The sequence below is a fragment of the Aythya marila genome (genome assembly GCF_965140915.1).
Source record: "Aythya marila genome assembly, chromosome: 20".
Classification (NCBI taxonomy): domain Eukaryota; kingdom Metazoa; phylum Chordata; class Aves; order Anseriformes; family Anatidae; genus Aythya; species Aythya marila.
The window spans coordinates 5,290,119-5,310,965 of NC_139061.1; the positions used below are offsets into that span (position 1 = coordinate 5,290,119).

General features: G+C 49.1%; 1 protein-coding gene across 4 annotated transcripts in view; it reads right to left on the bottom strand.

Annotated features, from left to right (window-relative positions):
• Positions 1 to 20,847, bottom strand: part of AP2B1 (adaptor related protein complex 2 subunit beta 1) — a 78,580-nt gene that overhangs the window by 23,026 nt on the left and 34,707 nt on the right. For 3 of the 4 annotated variants that reach the window (XM_082776287.1, XM_082776286.1, XM_082776288.1), the window contains exons 10-15: positions 19,828 to 19,943; positions 18,533 to 18,698; positions 17,898 to 17,996; positions 14,653 to 14,912; positions 10,478 to 10,670; positions 1,116 to 1,157 (exon numbers count right to left, since the gene is read on the bottom strand). In XM_082776287.1, the coding sequence (XP_082632413.1) occupies positions 1,116 to 1,157; positions 10,478 to 10,670; positions 14,653 to 14,912; positions 17,898 to 17,996; positions 18,533 to 18,698; positions 19,828 to 19,943 (876 nt within the window). The remainder of the gene's footprint in view (positions 1 to 1,115; positions 1,158 to 10,477; positions 10,671 to 14,652; positions 14,913 to 17,897; positions 17,997 to 18,532; positions 18,699 to 19,827; positions 19,944 to 20,847) is intronic. The other variant, XM_082776289.1, reaches the window with a different exon arrangement.

The window sequence follows — 20,847 nt, forward strand, 5'->3', positions numbered from 1 at the left end:
TGCTGGGTCTGAGATCTCACCACTATTCTGTGCTCGGGAACCTACCTGAGATGGGGCGTTTTACATCCAACCCTTTGGACAGGGAGCAGTGGTGGTTTTATGGAACTGGGTGGTGGGTTTATGCTGGCCCAGGTAAGCAGAAACCTGACTTTGGAGGTGTGATCTCTGCAGAATAAACATCTGCCATGTTCTGGAGCGTGCTGCCTGGGGGCTACAGGCAAACCGTGCCACAGGCTCTCCTCTGCCCTCATGCCGAAGTTAGACAGGAATGCAAGAGTCACAGGGAAAGGAGCAGAGAGAATGACTGCAGCCACAAGAAGTGTTTCAAGGGCCCTCCTTCCAGAACTGAGTATGCTTTTGTCATTGAATTACTGGCTACGCAGTGCTAGGAGGAGGGACTGGAGCTTTCTCCGGGAGCTTGCTTTTGACAATGGGTTGGAGGCACACTCCCTCCTGCCTGCTGTGTCTCCAAGCCATTTTGCATCATTTTCCAATGCTTTCCTGAAAGAAGCTGGTACGCATTTGAAGCCAAGGGTGCTTTGAAGCAGCCTGAAAGTCTCCCATATCCTGGGCAAGCGCTCGAGGCACTAGGACACTCTCAGAGCACAGGCACAGAAAAGGAAGCCAGGGGCAGGCAGAGCGCAGCGCTGACTGCGCTTAGTAGGAAAGCTCAGAGCACCTCTACAGGATCCAGACTACCAGGAAAAGTTGTACGTAGCTTTTGGGAGGAGAAAAGCTACTCAGTTCTGACAAGCCCCTGGTGACACTGGCTTTGGGTTACCAGCAGACAGGTTAGCACCTTTGGCCTTTCAGCTGCCAAAGCAGTTGCACGTGGTACTGAAATGTTAATGCTGGTGCTCAAACTAGAAGCTCTGAGAGAGAAGAGCTAAGCAGAGTCAACAGTTCTGGCCCTGGCCGCTCTTAGGAGAGCCCAGGTGACAGCTTGACTCAAAGCAACGTAGGTTGGGACCTTTGGGTTTTGGCTCCAGTCGTCCATTTTCAAACCTCTCCAGGGATTTGAGCATCTTCCCGCACATAATGGGCAAGGCTGTGTTTAAAAGCCCCGAGCTCTGAGCAGCTTTTTAAGGTGGGGAAAAAAACGGAATGGCACTTACTGCCGGACTTCCTCCAATGCCCCCGCCAAGGTCACTGCCAAGCTGAAAGAGAGAAGGAGAGAGAGGAGAGAAAGACCGAGTTCATTTAAGCCGAGGATCAGACAGCCAGGGAAGAGCTCGCTCGGCTGCACCGCTGCGAGCACATCTCCCTCGCTGGCCACGTACAGGACAGACAGAAATGCAATGATGGGAAAGCACAGGGAACAGAGGGGCTTTTTTTAAGCTATTTTGTGAGCAGAGCTGTTTGGAGAAGTACCCCCTACACCTATTTGCAGAAAGGAGCGTTTTGTCAGGTTAATAAAACCCCAAACCTCGCTCCCTCGTGCGCCTGTCACCTGCCCCACAGCCTGCGCAATCCGCCACGTTTCACGCACCACTGCTTCTCCTTCAGCCCACAATGCTGGCTGCCAGCGGGCCCGAGCAGCTCTGCAAAACCCAGTGGGGTAACTGTGAAAGGGAATAAAAATAAACCTGACAGGAAGCTCGCTTCCTGAGCACTTTAGTTTTCGAGGGAACAGCTCTGAAGGACGGCAAAACCACAACGCGCCGTGCTGCCACGCTGCTCCTTCTCAATGAGCAGGAACAAAGGGAAAGGAAGGGAAGGTAGCTGCTCTCACCGAAGCCCGTTTAGATGAGCTTTATTTTCCCTTTGAAGACTGCTGCCCCTCCCTTGGGGGAGGCAAAAGCAGCTTCCTAACCTAATGGGCCACTTGAATAGTGGAGAGCTGGCAGCACACTGGGTGTTTCGGTAATGGTCTCTGCCGAGGTACAGACACAACTGGAGGCAACTGGAATAGCTGCTGTACCCACTCGTACACCCTCCATGAACACTATAACCTCCCCAGAGCCCGTCTCCCAGGGCATCCTGCAGCTGTCCTACCAGGAACTCTCTTTGTGAAGGACCTGAACCACTTTCTCCATGACAAAACCCATTTTTAAACATCCGCACTGTTCCATGCACTCGAGAGATTTCAGCGCTCAGGGCAGACGCCAAACCTGGCTACAAGTGCTGCTGGCAGGTACATCATCACTCCCGTGAATATTTATAAGGCACTCAACAGGTGACTGAGAGCCAGGAGAGCAGGCACAGACCCGCAGCAGTTGCTCACTACAGAGACATCTCCAGGGCTGTGTCCTAGGCTCTTGCTCAGAAGACCGCCGTGCTTTTTGCCTAGCGCGGCTTTTTGTCATGTTCAGACATGGATCATGCCCTGATGACATGTGTGTAGGAAGAAGTGAGATCGTTTTTTTTCCCTTTTCCCCCTCTGAATCTCAGTTTATCCCTACCTGAGGTCCTGGGGAATTTTATAGGAGGTCCCTCACCATCTGCAACAGCTGCCTCTCCACACACTGCCCCAGCCCCTCGCTGCCTGTGGACAGTGCACGAGTCCAATTTTTCTTTACTTACTCAGATGAGAGAGAATAGAGCGATTGCAAAGTCAAAAAAAGGATCAATCGGACCAGAGAAAGCCAGCCAGAAGATTCAAATCCAATTAATACCGAGCGTATAAAATAGCACTGATTACACTGTCAGGTCTCTGACTGAGACAGCCTGGCAGAGCACAGTTCTGTTCTACAGACTGCTCTTCAGCCAAAGATGTTTTTAGATGAATAGATCAGATCATTTACACCTTGTTACTGGCTCACTAAGGAGTAATAAATGCATCTATTACACCTCATCTCTATTCACAGTCTTGCACACAGATGAACTTCACACTTTCTGCTGACAGGCAGTGAAGTCCAGAGGAAAAAAAAACTGTAAATAATCCAGTTCATTTCCAGCTGACTGTATGCACGGAGGATTTCTGGTACTGTTGTTTGAGGCAGGAGGAAGACTGGTTTATCAAGCAGCAAGCATTTTACAAAGGGTATTATGGAAATGAGGGAATAATTCTGCATAATCGAGCCAGATGTTAACTGTGCTACCATTTCCTACTACACTCTCACAAGAGGCTGCAGGTTAGGAATCCAGCCTGGAAGAAACCTCTACACTGGTATCTCCGTGTGCTTGCTGTGAGCAAGGGGAGGAGGGACCTCTGGGGTTCCTCAAGCTGTCTATCTTCTGTTTTCCCTGGCTGTCAGGCCTTGGGGTAAGAGTAGAATCTGGATTTGTTGCTTGCTCTGAGTCAAGTCTCCAGCTCTCACCCCTTACAAGGAGAAGGAAAAACTCATTGGCTCGGAGAATTTATCACGAGCCTCCTTACCTCCCTAGATCACACCCAGCATCTTTGCTTCGTGGTAAGAAGAGCTCTTGGCAATGCCAGGATCTGACCTGCTGCTGCTGCAGCCCAGCTCTGCTCCTCAGGGGTCTGCACACAGGGGTCTGCCACCCTCGTGGCTCCTGTGCTCAGGACCGAGCGCTGCCGGTGGGTGATGCTGATGGGTGGCACGAGGCTGCACAGCGAGCTCCAAGGGGTGGGCAGCTTCAGCACGTCCCTGCGGGCAGAGCTGGCTCTGCCTGGGCAGTGAAAGAAGTGACAACATGTCTACATAGAGATTTAAAGGGGGAAAATAACAAATACAGCATGTTCCACACCAAGTCTGGGGCATGCTGCCCATCACAGCAGCACACAAGCTTCTTTCCCCATTTTTCTTGCCTGTCACCCTCCCACAGCACCTGGTTCAGAAACTACAGGTCCCGAGCACCCAGTCCACCTGAGACACCTCAGAGATAACTTTCCTCCAGCCACCAGAGGTGAAGAGATGGTAGCAGCAACGCGAGTACGAGGGAAGGAGGAAGAGAGGGGACAGGAACCAATTACCCACTGAGCGTCTTCTCCCATCTGTAGTGAGAGGCAGAAGGGAAGCAGCAGATATTAGTCAGGCGTGAGGCGATGCTGAACCAATTCCCAAGGGCTCTGCTTAACCATTTCCATTCATCTGGCGGCCAGGCAGCCGCTCCCGAGGGAGGGAGGGAGGCTGTGATCCTGCCTGCCACGAGAGCAGATTGCCACGGGGACAGGACCACTGCTGCTGTGAGCCCTGCCAGGCTGAGCGCTCGCAGCGATGCGGGGCGATGAAGGGCTGTGCTCCAGCTCGGGATGCTCCAGAGCTGACGGGCAGCTTGGGGTTGGGAGCTTGCAGCACCACAAAACCCCAATCCTGAGCCCAAAGCTGGTAAAGAGCACAGAGCCTCTGTCTGCGGTGATAAGCAAGGGATGAGCACGGAGCCCCGGCCACCCGACACAAAGCCCTTCTACAGGGCATTTTTCGTCCCACCAAAACCACCCTGCTAGGACAGTGCTCGAGCGGCCACGTGGATTTGCAGTTGTCCTGACTTATGAACTCCAGCACTGCTGGAGTTACTGCATCAGCAGGCTTTATTTGCATTTTAACAGTAGCTTGTAATGAAGTGACTCTGCTGAAGTGTTCATGTGATCCGGAGGGGTTACGATCACTTCTGCAACATGACGTGAGATATTTGGAGCTTCAAGAAATAACGGGAAGGAGGAGCCAGGGACTGACAGTGCAACCAGCATGGCTCAGCAACCAGGTTGCCTTGCATCTGCAGCACAGCCAGAGCTTTCTGAGCAGCTACACATGTCATGGAGCGAGAATTCACAGGTGAAAAGGAGACATTTGCTGCCTCCCCCCTCTCTCGCTCCCCAAACCAAGAGTTAAGCTCAAGGAGCTGGCTGAGGGCATGCACTTAGGAACATCGCAGCGAGGCACACCAGGCACTTACTGAACAAAGATCAGGTGCAGGGCTGAGCGGAGCTGAGAGCAGAGCTGCTAGCAGGACGCTTGATCTGGGCTAATCCTGCTCAGGACATCTTAACTGCAGGCCTGACCGTGCACAGGCTGACCTCCTGGGGGGCTGCAGGTATCTTATTGCAGACTCAGCTGTGGCTCTCACACAGACATTTTCAGTACCTTCCTTGCTGCCTCTTGTCTGTTTTCGGGCCGCCAAGGCAGGCTCGCAGAGCAGGACAGCTGCCCAGACCAAGGACAGCTGTGCCAAAGGTGGTGGAGGACAGGTCACACTGCTGGTGCTGCGGCCACCTGCTTCAGGAGCACTTGCTGCTAATGCTTTGCCTCGCTGAATGATTTCCATCAGCAAATGAAATTAAGTACTAACCATTTTGGTTTTCTGAAGTGTAAAAAAGCAACTCCCCAAAGCCCTAGCAGTCCTACTGCGGTAACAGCCTGAGTAGCCTTTAATAAGACATGAATGAGCGACCCACCAGAAGAGCTCCTTTTCCCTATCAGCACTGCTCCAGCAACGGCCATGTGCCCTTTGTCAGAAATCCTAACAGATGTCCTTTGTAGCTCATCAAACCAGAACAGCCTGGATGAAAGGAGACGCTCAGATCATTGTGGGAGGCTGGAGGAGAGCCCTGGGGAAGCATCACATCCGCTGCATAAATGGATTTTAGGCCTGAGCTACCATAGCCACGATCACACTGTAGTTCCAGGAAAAGGGAAATGAAGCAACTTTCTTAGGATTATACACAGCAAGTCACTTGCAGAGCCAGCAGAAGGATTTGGCACCCAGGGCAGACTGGGGGCTGCTGTTGGGCTTCCACAGCCAAGTGAGGCTCCCTGCTCTGAGCAGGTGAAATAACTTAGCAGCATGTTTTCAGAATAAAACACTGCTGAGGCCCTAATAAAACTGAACGAGCCAGGTCATTGTTCAATGAGGCCAAGCTTTGGCCTCTCCACTTGAAAGAGGTTGGACTGGGAAGGATCACACCAGCAGCCTCTGCTCCCCAGCCGCTGGGATCAGCAGGCACTCGGGACTGGAGGAGCAAGGATTTCTTTCTCGCTGCCAAGCCTGGAGCCCAGGATGTCTTGCAGGAGAGGGCGAGGTGGTGCTCAGCTCCCAGCACCAAATCACACTTCACGGCTAGCAGTGCTGGGACACAGCCCTGAATCGTGCAGGGGAGACAGCTGGGGTCAGCTCCAACATCCAACCTGGTTACACAGAGGGCAGCAGCTCCAGCGAGAACAGCCCGCGGCGATCACGGCAGCACAGGTATTGCAGACCACGGGGCTATCAGGGAGCGTGGATATCCAGTGTTTATCAAACAGCCTTACAATTTGGGACATAAATCAATCTCACGAGCTGCCAGCCCTGAATCAATAATACTCTTGTAGATGAGTGGGTAGAGTATTAAATAAAATCCTTACATAACAGACAATCCAAGCCCGTCCATTCCTACAGATTTACTGCTCTGCCTCCGAGTTTCGAGCCAGCCCCTTTGGCTCCCTGCCACGGCGCCCAGCTCCCGTTGAACGCTCAGCTCACGGCGAGCCACGCGGTGTGCCGGGCAGCAGAGCTCTCGTGCCCTGGGATTTTCAGAGCAAATGAGCACACAAAAGGGTTTAAAAGACAAAACGACCCTGGCTTATTACCGTGCTCTTTGTAGGACTGCATCAGGAGTAAATGAGGAGCTGGAGAGCTGCCTGTGGTCGGCACGGAGCGTAGCCACTGGGATGCTGCTGCACGGGGAGAGCACCAAAGGCCAGCTCTCAGCATCCTGCAACTTGCTGTCCGAGCAAATTTTGCTTCTCCCACATCAGTGGCTGCTATCAGTGAGTAACACTTCAGAGCTGCAGATCTCAACCTTGGTAACTGTGACCTTGGTCAGCATTTTACAGAAAAGCAAGCAGAAGCGAGGAGGAGAAGAGCTGTGTGGGGTTGAGAGGGGCACACTGCGGAGCATACTCAGTTCTGGCAAAGCATATCTTGTTCTTGTACTAAAGCCCTTTTTTAAAAAAAAATTATTAACACATGCTCAGCATCTGTGCACGCACGGTATGCATGTTACGTTTAATACCAATTACAGGAATCACTATGGAGATAAAATATGGGTTATTCCCTAAAGAAATTAACCTCTCAAGCAGCTGGAGTCTCACTGGCCATAGGAATAAGAACCTAGCAATACCGAGGAAAATTCAAGCAAACAATGTTAATCTGGTGTTCATCCAGTTTTCCAGCATGCTGCCTCCTTTCAAATGCCTGCAAGAAAACAACGCTACAGCTGAAGAAACAAATGCTGCATGGCATCTGCCGTGGAAGTTGACACTTCTGTTATCTTCCTGGGTTAGTCCTGTCGGGACTTTGGCTGCAAGAGCACCCTTCTGCAGACAGACACCCTCTCCCCAAAAAGAAGGCACTACCAAATATACAAGACCTTCAACGAGCAACCTGATCGAGTGAGAGGTGTCCCTGCCCATGGCAGGGGCTTGGAACGAGATGATCTTTGAGGTCCCTTCCAACCCAACCCATTCTGCGGAGCATCCAAAGGGCTCAACCCGTGACACGGAGTGGATGTGACGCGCTGGCTGAGAGCCTGCCAGCAGCCTCTTCCAGCCCTTCAGCTGCCTTTGCGACACTCGCAGTACCGACACCACCTCCCCGTGGCAGGAGCAGCCCGTGATTTCATACATCAACTCGAGCGCATCCCAAACCATTTGCTTCCTCTGCAGCAGAGAGGCTTAAGTTGGTTTCCAAGCAGTTGCGTGCAAAATGGAAGCAGGGCGTGAGACTGCTCTGCTCTGACAGGTCACCCGAGGTACGGCCCCACTCAGGCTATGCAGAGATGGTGCCAGAGGCATAATGCAGAAAATCTGCTGCATTTGAATACCTCGTGTTCCTCGCAGGTCAGCTGAGATCCAGAAGGGATCTGCTTGTGATGAGCAGAAAACCAAGACTGACAGCAGGGGTGAGAGAAACTCCTTCGCTGGGAGTCGTAAAAAGGACTGCGGGCAAAGTCCTGTTGGAAACACTCGGGGCTGCCCGAGATCAGCCCCCTCCCATGTTCCAGTACCCTTCTTCAGACCCCTAAGGTGATAAGAGGGATGGGAAAAGAGACCAAAGCAGTGTGCACACGGAGAGAGACTCTGCCTCGCCACCCAGCACCAGACAGGCTTACTTTCTTGCAGCACAAGGAGCTGAAGTGAAATAAAGTCTTTCTGGTGTGAGCAAAGAGAGACAGACTGCTCACACCGCTGCACGCAAGGGAATGGGTGCCGTGTTCGATCTTCCCAGCCAAGCAGAGGAATGAAATGGGTTTGAAAAAATACTTGAGGAGTAACAGAGAAGGAGACTCCAATGCTGGGGGAGTCAGGCAGTGATAAAACACACAAAGCGTGCAGCTAAGCTGTCTGGAAGAGAGAAAAGGACTGCCCCAGCAGGACCCTGAAAGCAACACAGTAAGGACAGGGGCAGATGATCTTATCTCAAGCTCCAGCTCTGCTGATTGACTGCCTGACAATGCAGGTGCCCATCGTCCCCGGCCATTTCCAGTTCCCAGGGAAGGGCGAGGAGCTCAGCCCTTCTTCCAGGAGGCTCCTGGGGACACCTCTCACCCACTCACCACGTTTACAAGTCAGGCACATGTGTCCCTGCATCCTGAGCCTCTCTTCTTGGCCCGGCACAACCCTGCCTAAGACCCAAGTGCCGATCCCCTTGGCTGGCCAAGCAGTGCAGAGACGCTGCCGAGCAATTTAGTTAATTCCAGCTCAGGGTAACTCAGCTGGGCTCTTTTTAAACACATGTCCACAGCAATAAACAAAGGCAGATCTCACTCACTTGCACACAGAGCAGGCTCATTAGGGAATGAAAAGCCAGAGAAACACAGAGCTTTACCAGGCCAAAATTCGCCTGCACATGTGAGGGATAAGGAGAAGACGGGACATTTGATCCAAGAGAGCTCCAGCAGAAAGCATTCTGGGGGAAAATCATCATTCAGGGTTTTGTTTAGTGCTCTCTCCATCTAAATAACGCAGCTGAGACAGCGCCCGCTGGCACTCACAGCCCCAGGCACCATTTCTCCCCTGTCCAGAAACAGTCACTTGGTTAGACACCACCCCACAGCCCATCCATTTATTTAAGGCTCAAGAAAAATGTGAAGTAAAAGCCTGCCGTCACGTCAACTAACAGCTCTCCTGCCCAAGTGGGTCACTGAATTAAGCCCATTCATGCCAACTGCAATATTTTCCCCCAACTAAGCTCTAGTCCTTCTGCTGTGTCCCTTTATTTGCCTCTGATACTAACAGGGAACAGAGGGCTACAAGAGGTGGAAGGAGGGCTGCGAGGGGGCTGGGAGACAGCACGAACAGAGAAATTTAACTCCTGGTCATCTTGAATTGCTGCTTAGTTTCAGCTCTTGCAATGCAGAGCAAAGGCTGCCAAGGTCACTGCCCTGCGCTGTGCATTCCCAGCAACACGGGCTGAAACCTGCCCTCGTCCCCTATCCCTGGGAGGAAAGCAGATTCCCCAGCTGCCATCTGACCCCCAGCTGGCACAGGCTGACCTCCACGAACACCAGCATGGGTTAGCCCGTTTCCAGTTCATTAGCTCATGAAACACCAGAGCTGGAGAGGTGTTTAATGTCTGCTTGAATAAGGTTGTGGCAGCTTAAGAAAATATCTTTGGCAAACAGGAATCCAGTGCAGTGGGGTTCCTACAGCTGCTCCTGCTTCTCAGAAGCAAAGGACACCTGAACAGGCACACAGACAACTCTGCCCAGCTCCCTGGAAGCCAAACCTCGCACCAAAGCGAAACAAACCCACTGCAGGTCTGCAACCCACGCAGCTGTGCTCACCGGGGTGGTCTTATTCAGGTTACATGGTGCCAAATCCAGCTAGCCTGCTTCTTATCCCACTGGTGAGCCACGAGGCTGAACACACCCCGGGCTGGCATTGCCCACTTCTCCCTGCCTGGCTGCCACCAGTGTCAGGCCACAGCCCCCAGCTCCTCTGCGCTGCAGCGGTCTCCTCGCCAGCAGATTGTCTCACTGCAGCTCCTCCTCAGCTCTCACCCCAGAGCAGATGCAACGTGTGATTATTCATGCTCGGGGCCTGACCCTTGCAGGCCCTGAATGCTCCCCCTGTGGCTGCTGCAGCAAGGGGAGGGCTGTGCAGAGCGCTTCCCTCTCGACCTAACTGCAATTAAGACATTACTGATACTAAACCACGACACTCTCTGGAGAATATATAAACGGGGTGACCCAGGGCTATGGCCTGCAGCCCTGAGCTTTGCATTGAAATTCAACAGGGGTGGGAAGGGGGTGGAACAAACGCCCTCCTGAATGGGAGTCAGAATTAATTACAAAACAGTGCGGCACTTTACGTCTTTAAAACAACTTTCTAGGTTTTTTTTTTTCCTACAGGCAAAAAAAGCATGAAAACAAACATGCCCGCTACCACGGGGATCCTACTGCATGCAGCACCATTCATTTTACAGCAGGAAAACCTGCCGAAAATTGCTACTGCTTAAATCCTGTTGGAGTATGAGGTGTCAGCACTGGGGAGCTTAAGGATCCGAGCATTACAAGCACAAGGGAAGGCTCTGCAGACGTGAGCACGGCTCCAATTATTTCACATCAGCTGAAGGTAAAGAGCACGCTGCTTACCAGGCTGTCCAGCCCTCCTCCCAGGAGGTCCACGGCGCCCATCTGCATGGAGGACACTTGGGGGACGTTGACGGGGGGTCCCAGGTCCAGGTTGAGGAGGTCTCCCAGAAGGTCGCCCTGCGACGGGATGACCTGGGGCTGCTCCAGGTTCGTGGTGGCTGTTGTGCCCACGGGGCTATCTCCTGCATCAGTGCTGGGTGGGAGGAACAAGAGGCAGAGAAGAGAGATGTTGGGTGCCTTCAGCCTCCAGCTTCAGATTGTCAGCATGGGGAAACGCAGCAAGAGGTGGCCCACAAGCAGGAGGCAGCTCAAGGATTATCCTAGCAGCTGACCTACCCATTGCCATGTACGAGGTGCTCTGCTCTGGCAAGTGGCCCTTCACCACATGCTTTGGGCACAGGGACCTGCCATGCACTGTGCACGATTTGCAGTTCAGAGAAGGGAATTTTCAGGTCTGAAATCCTGCTCCCTAGCAGAATCACAGACCTCTCGCAAATCATGAGCCCTATGTGCTACACAGACTACAGCACTGAAAACAAATACTTCCCAACTCAAATATTTCCCAACTCAGAAGAAGCCAAAGAAGGTGATTTTTAGCCCACAGGACCTGGAGAGCTACATGTAAACCTGAAAAAAATCCCAATTTCCTGAGACCTAACACTGATATTAACCCTTAAGCCCTTACTCTAACCAGGACAAACTCACCTGCTCCCCACAGATCCAGATTTAACACCTTCTACTGACCTGCACCAAGGTCCACCACTTTCCTAATTAAAGACCTCAATCTAAAACTAGTACCTCCCTTCCACCAATAACATCCTCTTCTCTGCGTTAGTGCACTTACTAATTGCTAGTCTAGAAATGACTCTTAAACATATTCCAAAAGTTTCTCACCATAAGCAGTCTGGCTATCTTTTATACCCATTTGCCACTGAGTTTTACGAGGGGAAAAAACACAGTAACACTCACTGTCGCTCCTGGAGAGCTCATTACAACATATTTATTCTTTAAATCCAGACACACGAATGTTTTAGATAACTTCAAGTCTATTCTGTGTCCTGCTGCCAACAGAAACTGACAGAATTATTTCCAGCTCGTATTTCTGCGGATGCAGCCAACAGGTAATTGCAAAGAAATGCCACGGGAATTAGTGTACTGACAAGGTGTTTTAACACTGGGCTCTTTTCTAAGGATTGCAGCTGCTGGTTTTGAGTAGCCACGATCCTCTTCCTTATCCCTACTCAGCTGCTGAGGGGAAAGCTTTAGCACCACAGCGTAAGCCGCTACCAACTTGGTGCCAAGAGGGAGAGAGGCAGCATAAGGGCTGCTGAATGAATTAGTTACCAAGCAGCGACAGAAAGGATCGAAAGCTTCTTTGCATTAAGAGCTTTAGACCTCTAATAGCACTAATATTAGCTGTCCTCTCTGCTTCTGCCTTCAGCAGGGAGACTTCTGAGGATGCCGACCAGCTAGCTAAAACATTTCTGAGGAGCGAGTGGTTACCGTGATCTACTCCCACCCCCAAGCTGAGCACGGGAAAGAACAGCATGTATGAGCAGAGGCACATCACAAGCTGGTAGTGCACACACTTGGTTCGTTCCCAGTATATAATCCCTCTAACACTACACCTCTTCAACACTTACTCATCCTTCTTCTGATGGAGATAAAGCAATCCTTCAAGGTCTTGTTTAACTGCAGTTGCCCCAAAGCCCAGGAAGAAATGAGGAAGGGACGAAGCTAAGTCAGTTTGTATTAAAAAAATAACAAAAACCAACTGAGCCTTCTATTTGCTGTACAGAACAGATCTTTTTAAGGAGATTTGTATATGCATCTTTGTATTTTCTTGGTAAGAAAAAAAAAGGAATTAAGACTATGAGGGTTATAAAGGGCCAAAAGACTCGATAAAGGTTTTCTTGCTTAAAGTGTTGGACAGTGGCAAGCAGTTGGGTTTCCTGTCCTACAGTGCTTTGTATGGAAACACACCTCTGCATCCACTGCAAGGGAGTGTATTCTGCCAACCACAACCACCTCCTCCTACGTCTGTACCCAGAAAAGCACCAAACAGCTAATTCTGCCCATCTACTCAAGGAAAAGCTATCTTTACTCTCTTAAGCCACATTCATTGCAGACATCCCCACACTCCCACCTCTATCTCACTGCACAATCTGAAGGAAAACCTCGGTCTGCAGTGGACAGGTCAGCCACCAGAACAGTCATCGCCAGAGTACAGAAGTAGCAAAGACGACCCCAAACAGCTGGCTGATGTTATCTGCTGCTGGACACCCTTAAACTTCTTGAAGATGACAAATTTTCCTGTACCTCTTTGTGCATCTTTTCTCACACACCCTCAGCACTAGGAAAAGGCAAACTGGTTTCTCAGCGTTCAGTAAAAATCTGGCTGCAGATTCAGGCTTGCCACAGCCTGCACCCGGGGAGCAGCTCTCTATGCTTTCAGGGCTGCAAGCGGCCACTGGGTACACTGGAACACAGTGCAAGGAGACCTTGGCATCAGCCTGATCAATCTGTCCTGCTAACAGGAAAGCAGAAAGTCACAATAACGGGGCCTCTTTATGGGTGACCTCGCTTTGGAGAAGCTTGGCATGTCACTAACAACAACACGTTTTTGTTTTTTTAATTTACCAAGCAGGCTAAAGCTGCATCAGCATTCAGCCCTTTACACTGTCCCCCAGCTCTGGCTTCTTCACCTTACCACTGGTGATTAAGCCCTGAAGGCTTTCTCTTGAAGTAATGAGTAATTCAGTAGTAAGCAACACAAGGGCAATGTACAACACTGCTATAAGCAGAAAAAAATGAGGAAAGTTGACTGCCTGGGCACTAGCTTCGAGTGTGTTATATACAGAAGCCAGTAGAAAGATTGCTCCCTGCAGTAGCTGAATTCCTTGAGTTAATTAAACCCCTCTGTTCATTTCTGTACTGAAACAAGTGCATGGGAAGGGTGCTAACATGGGAGGCCAAATCTACACCCAACCCAGCTTATTTTGCTGTTGAGGCAAATCTTGAAGCTGAGCGAAGCATCCACTGCTTTTCTTGCCTGACTGGTAGACTCGTGCTTGCTGGTCCTGGGTCAGTGCAGCCAGACTTGATTTCATAGGCAGGGAGAAAACAACTCAGCTTCTCAAAGCTAGTCATATGACAGAAATAGCTTTAGTTGCTAAGAATAGCAAGAGAAGTGGTATCAGAAAATAGAAAAGAAGCAGCATCGCACGCTGATTTATTGGTGCAACGGCAAAAAATAGCACTCCAAATGTCACTTTGGGAATATTATTAAAAGGTAAGCCTGGATACTTTGCCTCCTGCTGTAAAGCACACTTATATTTGTAATTAATACCATTAGCAAATAGCACTGCTTACCTGAACAAGGAACCATGGGAACAGGCTCAACAGCAGCACCACCACAGCCTGGGACTGCTGCAATGCCTGCTCTTGCAGACCTAACCCACTTTCAGGACTGTGATTATGGGGAAACATTAAAGCTCCAGATAATAAGCCAAAGCATTTTTTCCCCAAAGGTTAGACAGAACAACGTCCGTCCAGGCATTTTGTTTTAAGCCTGAGCAGTTTTTAGTGGCAAGACCTAGACTGCTTTTACGCTCCCCTTGCTTTACAGGCACCGAGTAAGAGAGGTAGCCTTGTTCACCCTTCCCCATTTCACATTCTAACCACAGAAGATCCCTGTTCTTGCCAGTTCCAGGAATCTGGTATTATTCTATGCAACTGAGGCTTGCAAAGCTGTCCCATCACTGAAGCAAAAAGTCTTACACAACCAAAGTGTACCCTTCTGTAAGATACTTGTTTTCACTGCTCCTCCTCCTGAAGTATGCCCTTTCACCACCTAACCACCTTCTGCTTTGTTAGCCCAGCTCTCAAGCCAAAGGCCTTATAGCCAGTGTCTTCCCCAAAAACATTAAAGTTCTTGTGTGAGAAGTTATATGATACTTTCCCTGCCTTTTGATCCAGGAACTCAGAAACCACACACCCAGAATTAAATCCTACAATGAATGGCTCCTTGAATGATCCACAAGCCTCTACACAATCGGTAAAAAAACAAAAACAAAAACAAAAACGAGTATTTTAGGAGACCCATGCATCTTTAGGACTGTGCTAGGAAGAAACAACCAATCCTGCTCATTACCACCAGCATTGCCCCAGCTTACCTCCCGTGGTGAATTGGCAAGTGCTTGCGGTGGATACCGTGGCTGCCCTCCACAAAAGCGTTGGGTGGCTTGTGGTACACCGAAGCCAGAGATCCAATATGACAGATCAGCTCGTCCAGCAGAGTTGGTTCAATCAGATCGGTCTCCTCAGAAATCAGGGGCTTTTCTGACAGGACCACTTCTTTGGCAGTCACTGGGTCCGTGGAAAGAAGGCGCCAGTAGATGTAGCCACGGTCCCGCAGGTCTGGGTTGTCAGAGTCCTACGGCAAAGCAATGCATCAGTCACGGTTCTAAAGGGGACTAACTCCTAAAATCACTTAAAATCACTTAATTTTTCTAGCAGTGGTTCTAGTGGATGAAAAAAAATAAAACATGAAACAACCATCCAGTAGTGAGAGTCATCAATTTCAGAATGAAGTTATAAACTGTTGTGATGAACATTACAAAATTAAAAATAAATCCCGAAGCATTAATGCCTGGCTTCCTAACCAAAGAGTTGGCCCATCTGGTCAGGGAGCAAAACGTCCCTGGATTTACACATCCCCCAGCTGCTCCATCCCACAAAACTATCAATTGCTTTCCAACTTCTCCTGCCACTTAAAAGAAATCAGGAGAACTCCAAGAGGTTGTGGACAGGAGAAAAGAGTGAATGAAAATGACAATCACACACTAAGAATAAACATGCTATGTTCTGTATTGCAACAGAAAGATCCAGGATTCCCAGAAATATACGACATACCAAGGGCATTCACTGGACAAAGAGACCCTGCAGAGCTACAGGAGGGATCTTAATAAGGAGCGTTCTTCACAACGGAAGAGCCCTTATTTATCCTCCACCTTAGTTGTCTAATGAAGTATGGGGAGACACTAATGGTATGTGGTAAAGACACCTCATCAGTTCTCCAGCTGTCAATAATATCCTTGTTTTCCTGCCACTGCATGAATTAGTCTCTCCTTTTCAAACAGCTCTGCCCAGAACAGCAAAGTAAGTGGTGATAGCTGGCAGCTAGCATTCTAGGGATAGAGAGGTGCTGGGGTTTTACGCTGTAGCGTAACACGTTCAAACTGTTCACTGAAGAAAGAGCTGGGATTTCTAAACCCCACATCAGGAGAATAACAGGGTAGATGCTACTGAGATTTTTTTTTTCCCCTGCAAAATTCTGGCAATATATCCTACACCTCATTAGCCTTCCTCCTTGGCATTTCTTCTGCTCTTCTGTGATCTCATTCACATTGCTGCTGACCTGCTGTAACCTGCCTCTCTGCCCTCTGTCTCAAGACATTCTCAGGCACACAGCAAAACCTCTGCTTGTAATGAGGCTGGGCGCGCTAAACTCGTTTTGCTCACAAGGACCTAGATACATCGTCTGGGTCAACTGACAGATTTCTCTGCAGTGCTGTTTTTCAGTTTGATGGCGGAGTTGTGAACCCTTTACACCCGTTGCCCTTAGCAATCCCTACCAGGATGTCCTCATCCTGCCTTCAGCAGGCAGTTCAAGATCAGACAGGGCCTTTGCGAGGGCAGACATGAAAGACCACGCGCTCCTACCTACTTCCAGGCACATCCAGATTCAGGACTGACTGTTTCTTCTTACAGCCAAATAAACAGACTTGAAACTTTAGTAAATCTACTGGAACAAGAGGCTCAGATCTTTCCTTTCCACATTGCTCCTAATTCTCCAGTCTCCAGGGCCTGCATGCACACCTGCAGAGCATACCAATGAAGCCATGCTAGCTCAGTTACCCACCCATGCCAGACAGACAACAGCAATGAAGATGTAGAGGCTCCGAGCCATCCGTTAGGTTACAGGCTTGCTAGGGACCTCGATCACTGCTCCACATCTGTGTCCCTCCCATCCCCAGCTGCTTCAGTGCTATTTTTACCAGTGTTGGCTGGATTACACTGGCTCCTGCTACAATCACACCTGCAGTTTGCTGTGCAGACATACCCTAAGAGGCACTCAAAGTGCAACAATACCTGAGCTGGGGAAAGAAACACACGTGTAATTACTCTCCCACTCAAGTGAAAAACAGTATCGCTACCTAGAAATCAGACCTTGAAGCATAAGGCTTTTTAGTGTTTTTCAGCTGGTTGTCCTGACTTATTATTCATATAAAATACAAAAAAGCCAGACTGAATCAACATTTGTGACAAACAGAGAAAAAACAGACGCCTATTATATTCCTAGGGTGCCATTAAGTGTTTTATGACTCAGCAGAGTGGGTTTTAACACTTAGTACCTTTCCTCTGTTGGCTTAGACAAATGATATACCCGGCCCCTAGCCCAGCCCTCTCTAAAGAGGAGCCAAGATAATAGCGGATTTTAAACACTCGGAAGCAAGAAGAGCAGGCTTGGTTTCTCGTCCTTGCCCGATGCACCACCCCCAGCTGGATGAACAGAAGTACCAAGAAGTCCATAGCCACGACTTCTTCCAGCAAAAGAGGGCCCAAAAGGCTAGCTGATGACTGCTTCTGAGCAGAAAACCTGGACTCAATCTCTGCCCATTCAGTGCAGTCAGGAGTATTTTCCTCGGTTGGTGCAGTAGGCCCGGAGAGGAAATGCTCTTTTTGGGCTACATCACTGCACAGGGAGTGCAGGAGGTTCAGCTGAGGTCTCACTCCTACCACCACCATATCTTTGCTTCTGTCCTCCAGAACTACAGCACTCCTTTCTTCCAGTTCGAGCCCAGCCCTACCTGCAGTGATCTGAGCTCACAACTCAGCTCCTCATGCATAATGAATCTGGAATCCTAACCCACTGTTACAGCCTCCAACAAAGCTGCCACGCTGGTTGACAGTATCCAAGTACAAAGGAAAAAAATAAACCTTATTTCTTTTGTTTTTGTAGCACCGTTTAAGCTTTGCTGTTCACAGAAAAAAGTCTTTGCTTGGGCCTATCCCTCTGTCAGAGCAGCAGATGTTTTAACTGCAAGCCACCTTTCAAAGAGAAGGTATTTTGGTTTCTTCAGAACTCTACCCTGTGCCTAACATTTAATTTGGTGGGGGAATGTGGAAGGATTTAGGATGAAGCAAGAGCTAAGAAGTAGAGAGCAGACGCCAGATGGCATGGTAACAGGCACAGAGCAGCTCTTAATGGAGTCAAACCCCTCCTCTCTGGGAGAGAGGAAAACATGCCTGAACCCTATCTACCAGAGAGGCTGATCAGCCTAGCAGATGGGACACACCACAGTGCAGGCCAGCACATGGGCTGGAGGACTCTGCTTCACTGTGCATCTTGGCTTACCTGCGTGGCCAGGCTGAGGACCTGCTGAACCAGCTCCTGGGTCTCAGAAGGCTTTTTTAAGAACAGCTTCACTATAGCAGTCAGCAGGGTGAGCTGCACCTAAGAGAAAGGTACACAGGAGAGAGATTAGAGTCAGCTTTGCTTTAGCTCTGCGTCCCAGGTCTCAACATCCTTTACTAGTATGAAATTCACATCCCTTGCTTTCTAACTATCCCATGCATTACACTATTCTTTGTCAGGAAAACTCAGTATGATGAAACTCAGACTTTTGCCCGTTGTAAAATACTTTTGCAAACAAATCCCTGATCAGTACACTGAGATTTATGTAATATTGTGATGCACCTCATCACCATTCTTCTGTATGTTCTGGTCGGTAGTAGGGCTATTCCCCACGAAGTATCCAACATGGAGAAAGCCCTACTGCTCTGTCTTATCCACCCACAAAAGAAAAAGGAAAATAATGTTTGGGAGTTAAGACCCCAAAACAAGTCTGCAGAGTCCCAAGAGTTTTATTTTAGCTAAATACTTAAGTTTTCATTGGGAGGTATTTCTGACCACTACAGTAATGCTTACAATTGGTCCCACAGACACACTGCATGAAGCACTACAGACAGGATGTATAACACAATTTTTACCTGAGTACTTTCATCATGAAAGCCCTCCAGGAAACTCTCCAACAGCTCATCTGCATTGTCAATCCTTTCTGCATATTCACCCACTATCCAGATCATGGCAGCTCTGGCATCTGGCTCATCCAGGGAATCCAGGTTCTCACAGAGGGTGGCGATGATGCTTTCGTACCTGATTTATCAAAATACAGGTGGGTTACTAGGGTGAATTCAACTTGCATTACTCCATCTTTGCCCACATCACTCTGCAGAGAATCCTGCACTGAATTACAATGTCTAGTATTTCTACGCAACACAAAATAAACAGCATTTTCACTCAACTGACCATATTCCTAGGGTTTTTCTTTCCCCAGGCTGAGTGCTAAGATCTCACTGGGTTCTCAAGAGCTTCGCAGTTTCTGTAATCAGCAAGACCACCCAGATATAGAATTCCAGACAAAGCTGCCTCCCTTTCATTTTTGCTAAAGGGATGTTTTATCCAAACAGGTCAAACCATGAATCTGTGCCTGACCCTGCAGCTTCACTGGCATCTTCAGACTTCAGCTCTAAAATTGGATATCACACTTCCCCAGAGGCTTTGCTGTTAAACAGACAATATCCCACACTAGTTATTTAGCTTCCTCGATCCCCATGAGTGGGTATCCCTGTCATAAGCATGCAATCTATCTTCTAACTGACAGCAGAAATTGCCAGAGAGACCTGCACATGTCCCATATTACTTTTTAAGGTGATCATGAAGTCTCTGCTGAAAGAGACTACTGCACTATTCTCTAGCTGAAGAGGCAGTGTTTTATTGCAGAAACTGCTTAAAATAAGCTGAATACTGCCCAAGCCAGAGAGAACACTCGATGGAGAAAGCCAGCATCATTCTGTTCAGCACAATCTGCCTGGAATTTCAGACCATGAAAGCCATGAACTTCCAGGAGATTGTATGCAAGCCTTCTAAAAGAGATGAGGAAAAACAGAAGCCTAATGCTGCAAACTTGGTCAAATTTTTCTTTTGGCATCCTCTGCGAGATTTTTACTTGCTTTTGATGAAGTCTTATACCTAGCATGCATACAGAGCTGGGGGAAGGAAAAGCTTTCCACTCAAATTATTTCTGTCAGGCTGGTATCTTGTCTGGAGCTGACATCTCATTCCTGCCACACTAGCAGCTAGGACCAGAACGGACACTGCTTTTCAGAAAGAAAACCACCTTGGCTTCAGCGGCCTGGTAAGCTACACTGACTGGGGTTTGCATTGCTGTACTGTGATGCTAAAAGACAAAAGCTTCCAAAAATGTTGCAGTACTTTCACCTACTTGTTGGGGTACTTGCGGAAGATGTCCCTGATTACCACGATGGCCTCCTGGACCACATAGTTGACCTTGGTCTGGATGAGGTCCAGCAGCGTGCTCACACAGCGCTCTGCAGATTGCTGGGGGGGGAAGAACACAAACACCACAATTAAAACAAGCTGAAGAACTACTTCTGCCACAGCAGATGCTGAGGAATCTGGCATTAAGAAAATTGCCTGCATTACTACTTACACCACCCTTACGCTGGCTAGCAGGTGAAACATGTCACTGAATGAGCTCTCTTGGACTTGAAGCCATGGCAATCAGGGCTGGGGCTGAGGTCACTAGCAATGTGTGAAAACACAGCCATAAACAGAAAGCCAGCTGTTGCCAATGCAGCTTTCACACTAAGTTCCTAATTCCCAGCCACAGACCCTGTAGGATAACAAGGACTGGTCGCTGGCATGCTCCAGGAACAAGAACTGGAATTAGAGGCAAACAATTCAGTGAGGTCTGCTCCCAAATAGCAGCAAGGCAGGACAACACAGGAGCAAAAAACTCCAGCACTAGAGAGCCTGAAATAAGGATAGTGATTTGGCTATTAGCAGAGCACATATGAAGCCTCATTACACAGCTGGTGATTAATGTGAGAAGCAGACTGCTCATGACACTGCCTAGGCAGTCACCATCAGCACATTCATAAAGCATTCAGGATCAAGACAGATGTCGTAGGGCACAAACAATAGCATCGTAGGTGGATTTTTCAATTCAAGTGAGCTAATAGTCCCCTCCGCTTTCACAGCTCTCGAAGGCTGGGCAGGAGGCAGAGGAATGAAATGGCATTTGAGTAAGTTGCAGGAATCCGTTCTTTGAGAATGGGCAAAAATCTCAAGGACAAACCCAATGACTTGTATGGCTAAATTTAGGACAAGCAAAGACTAAAAACCTCACTGTGATATTTTTCTGCCCCCGTGACTGTTGCAGTGATATCTTACAAACACAGCCTACAAGCACAAACAGTGGTAATGCCAGCACAGGGATCAA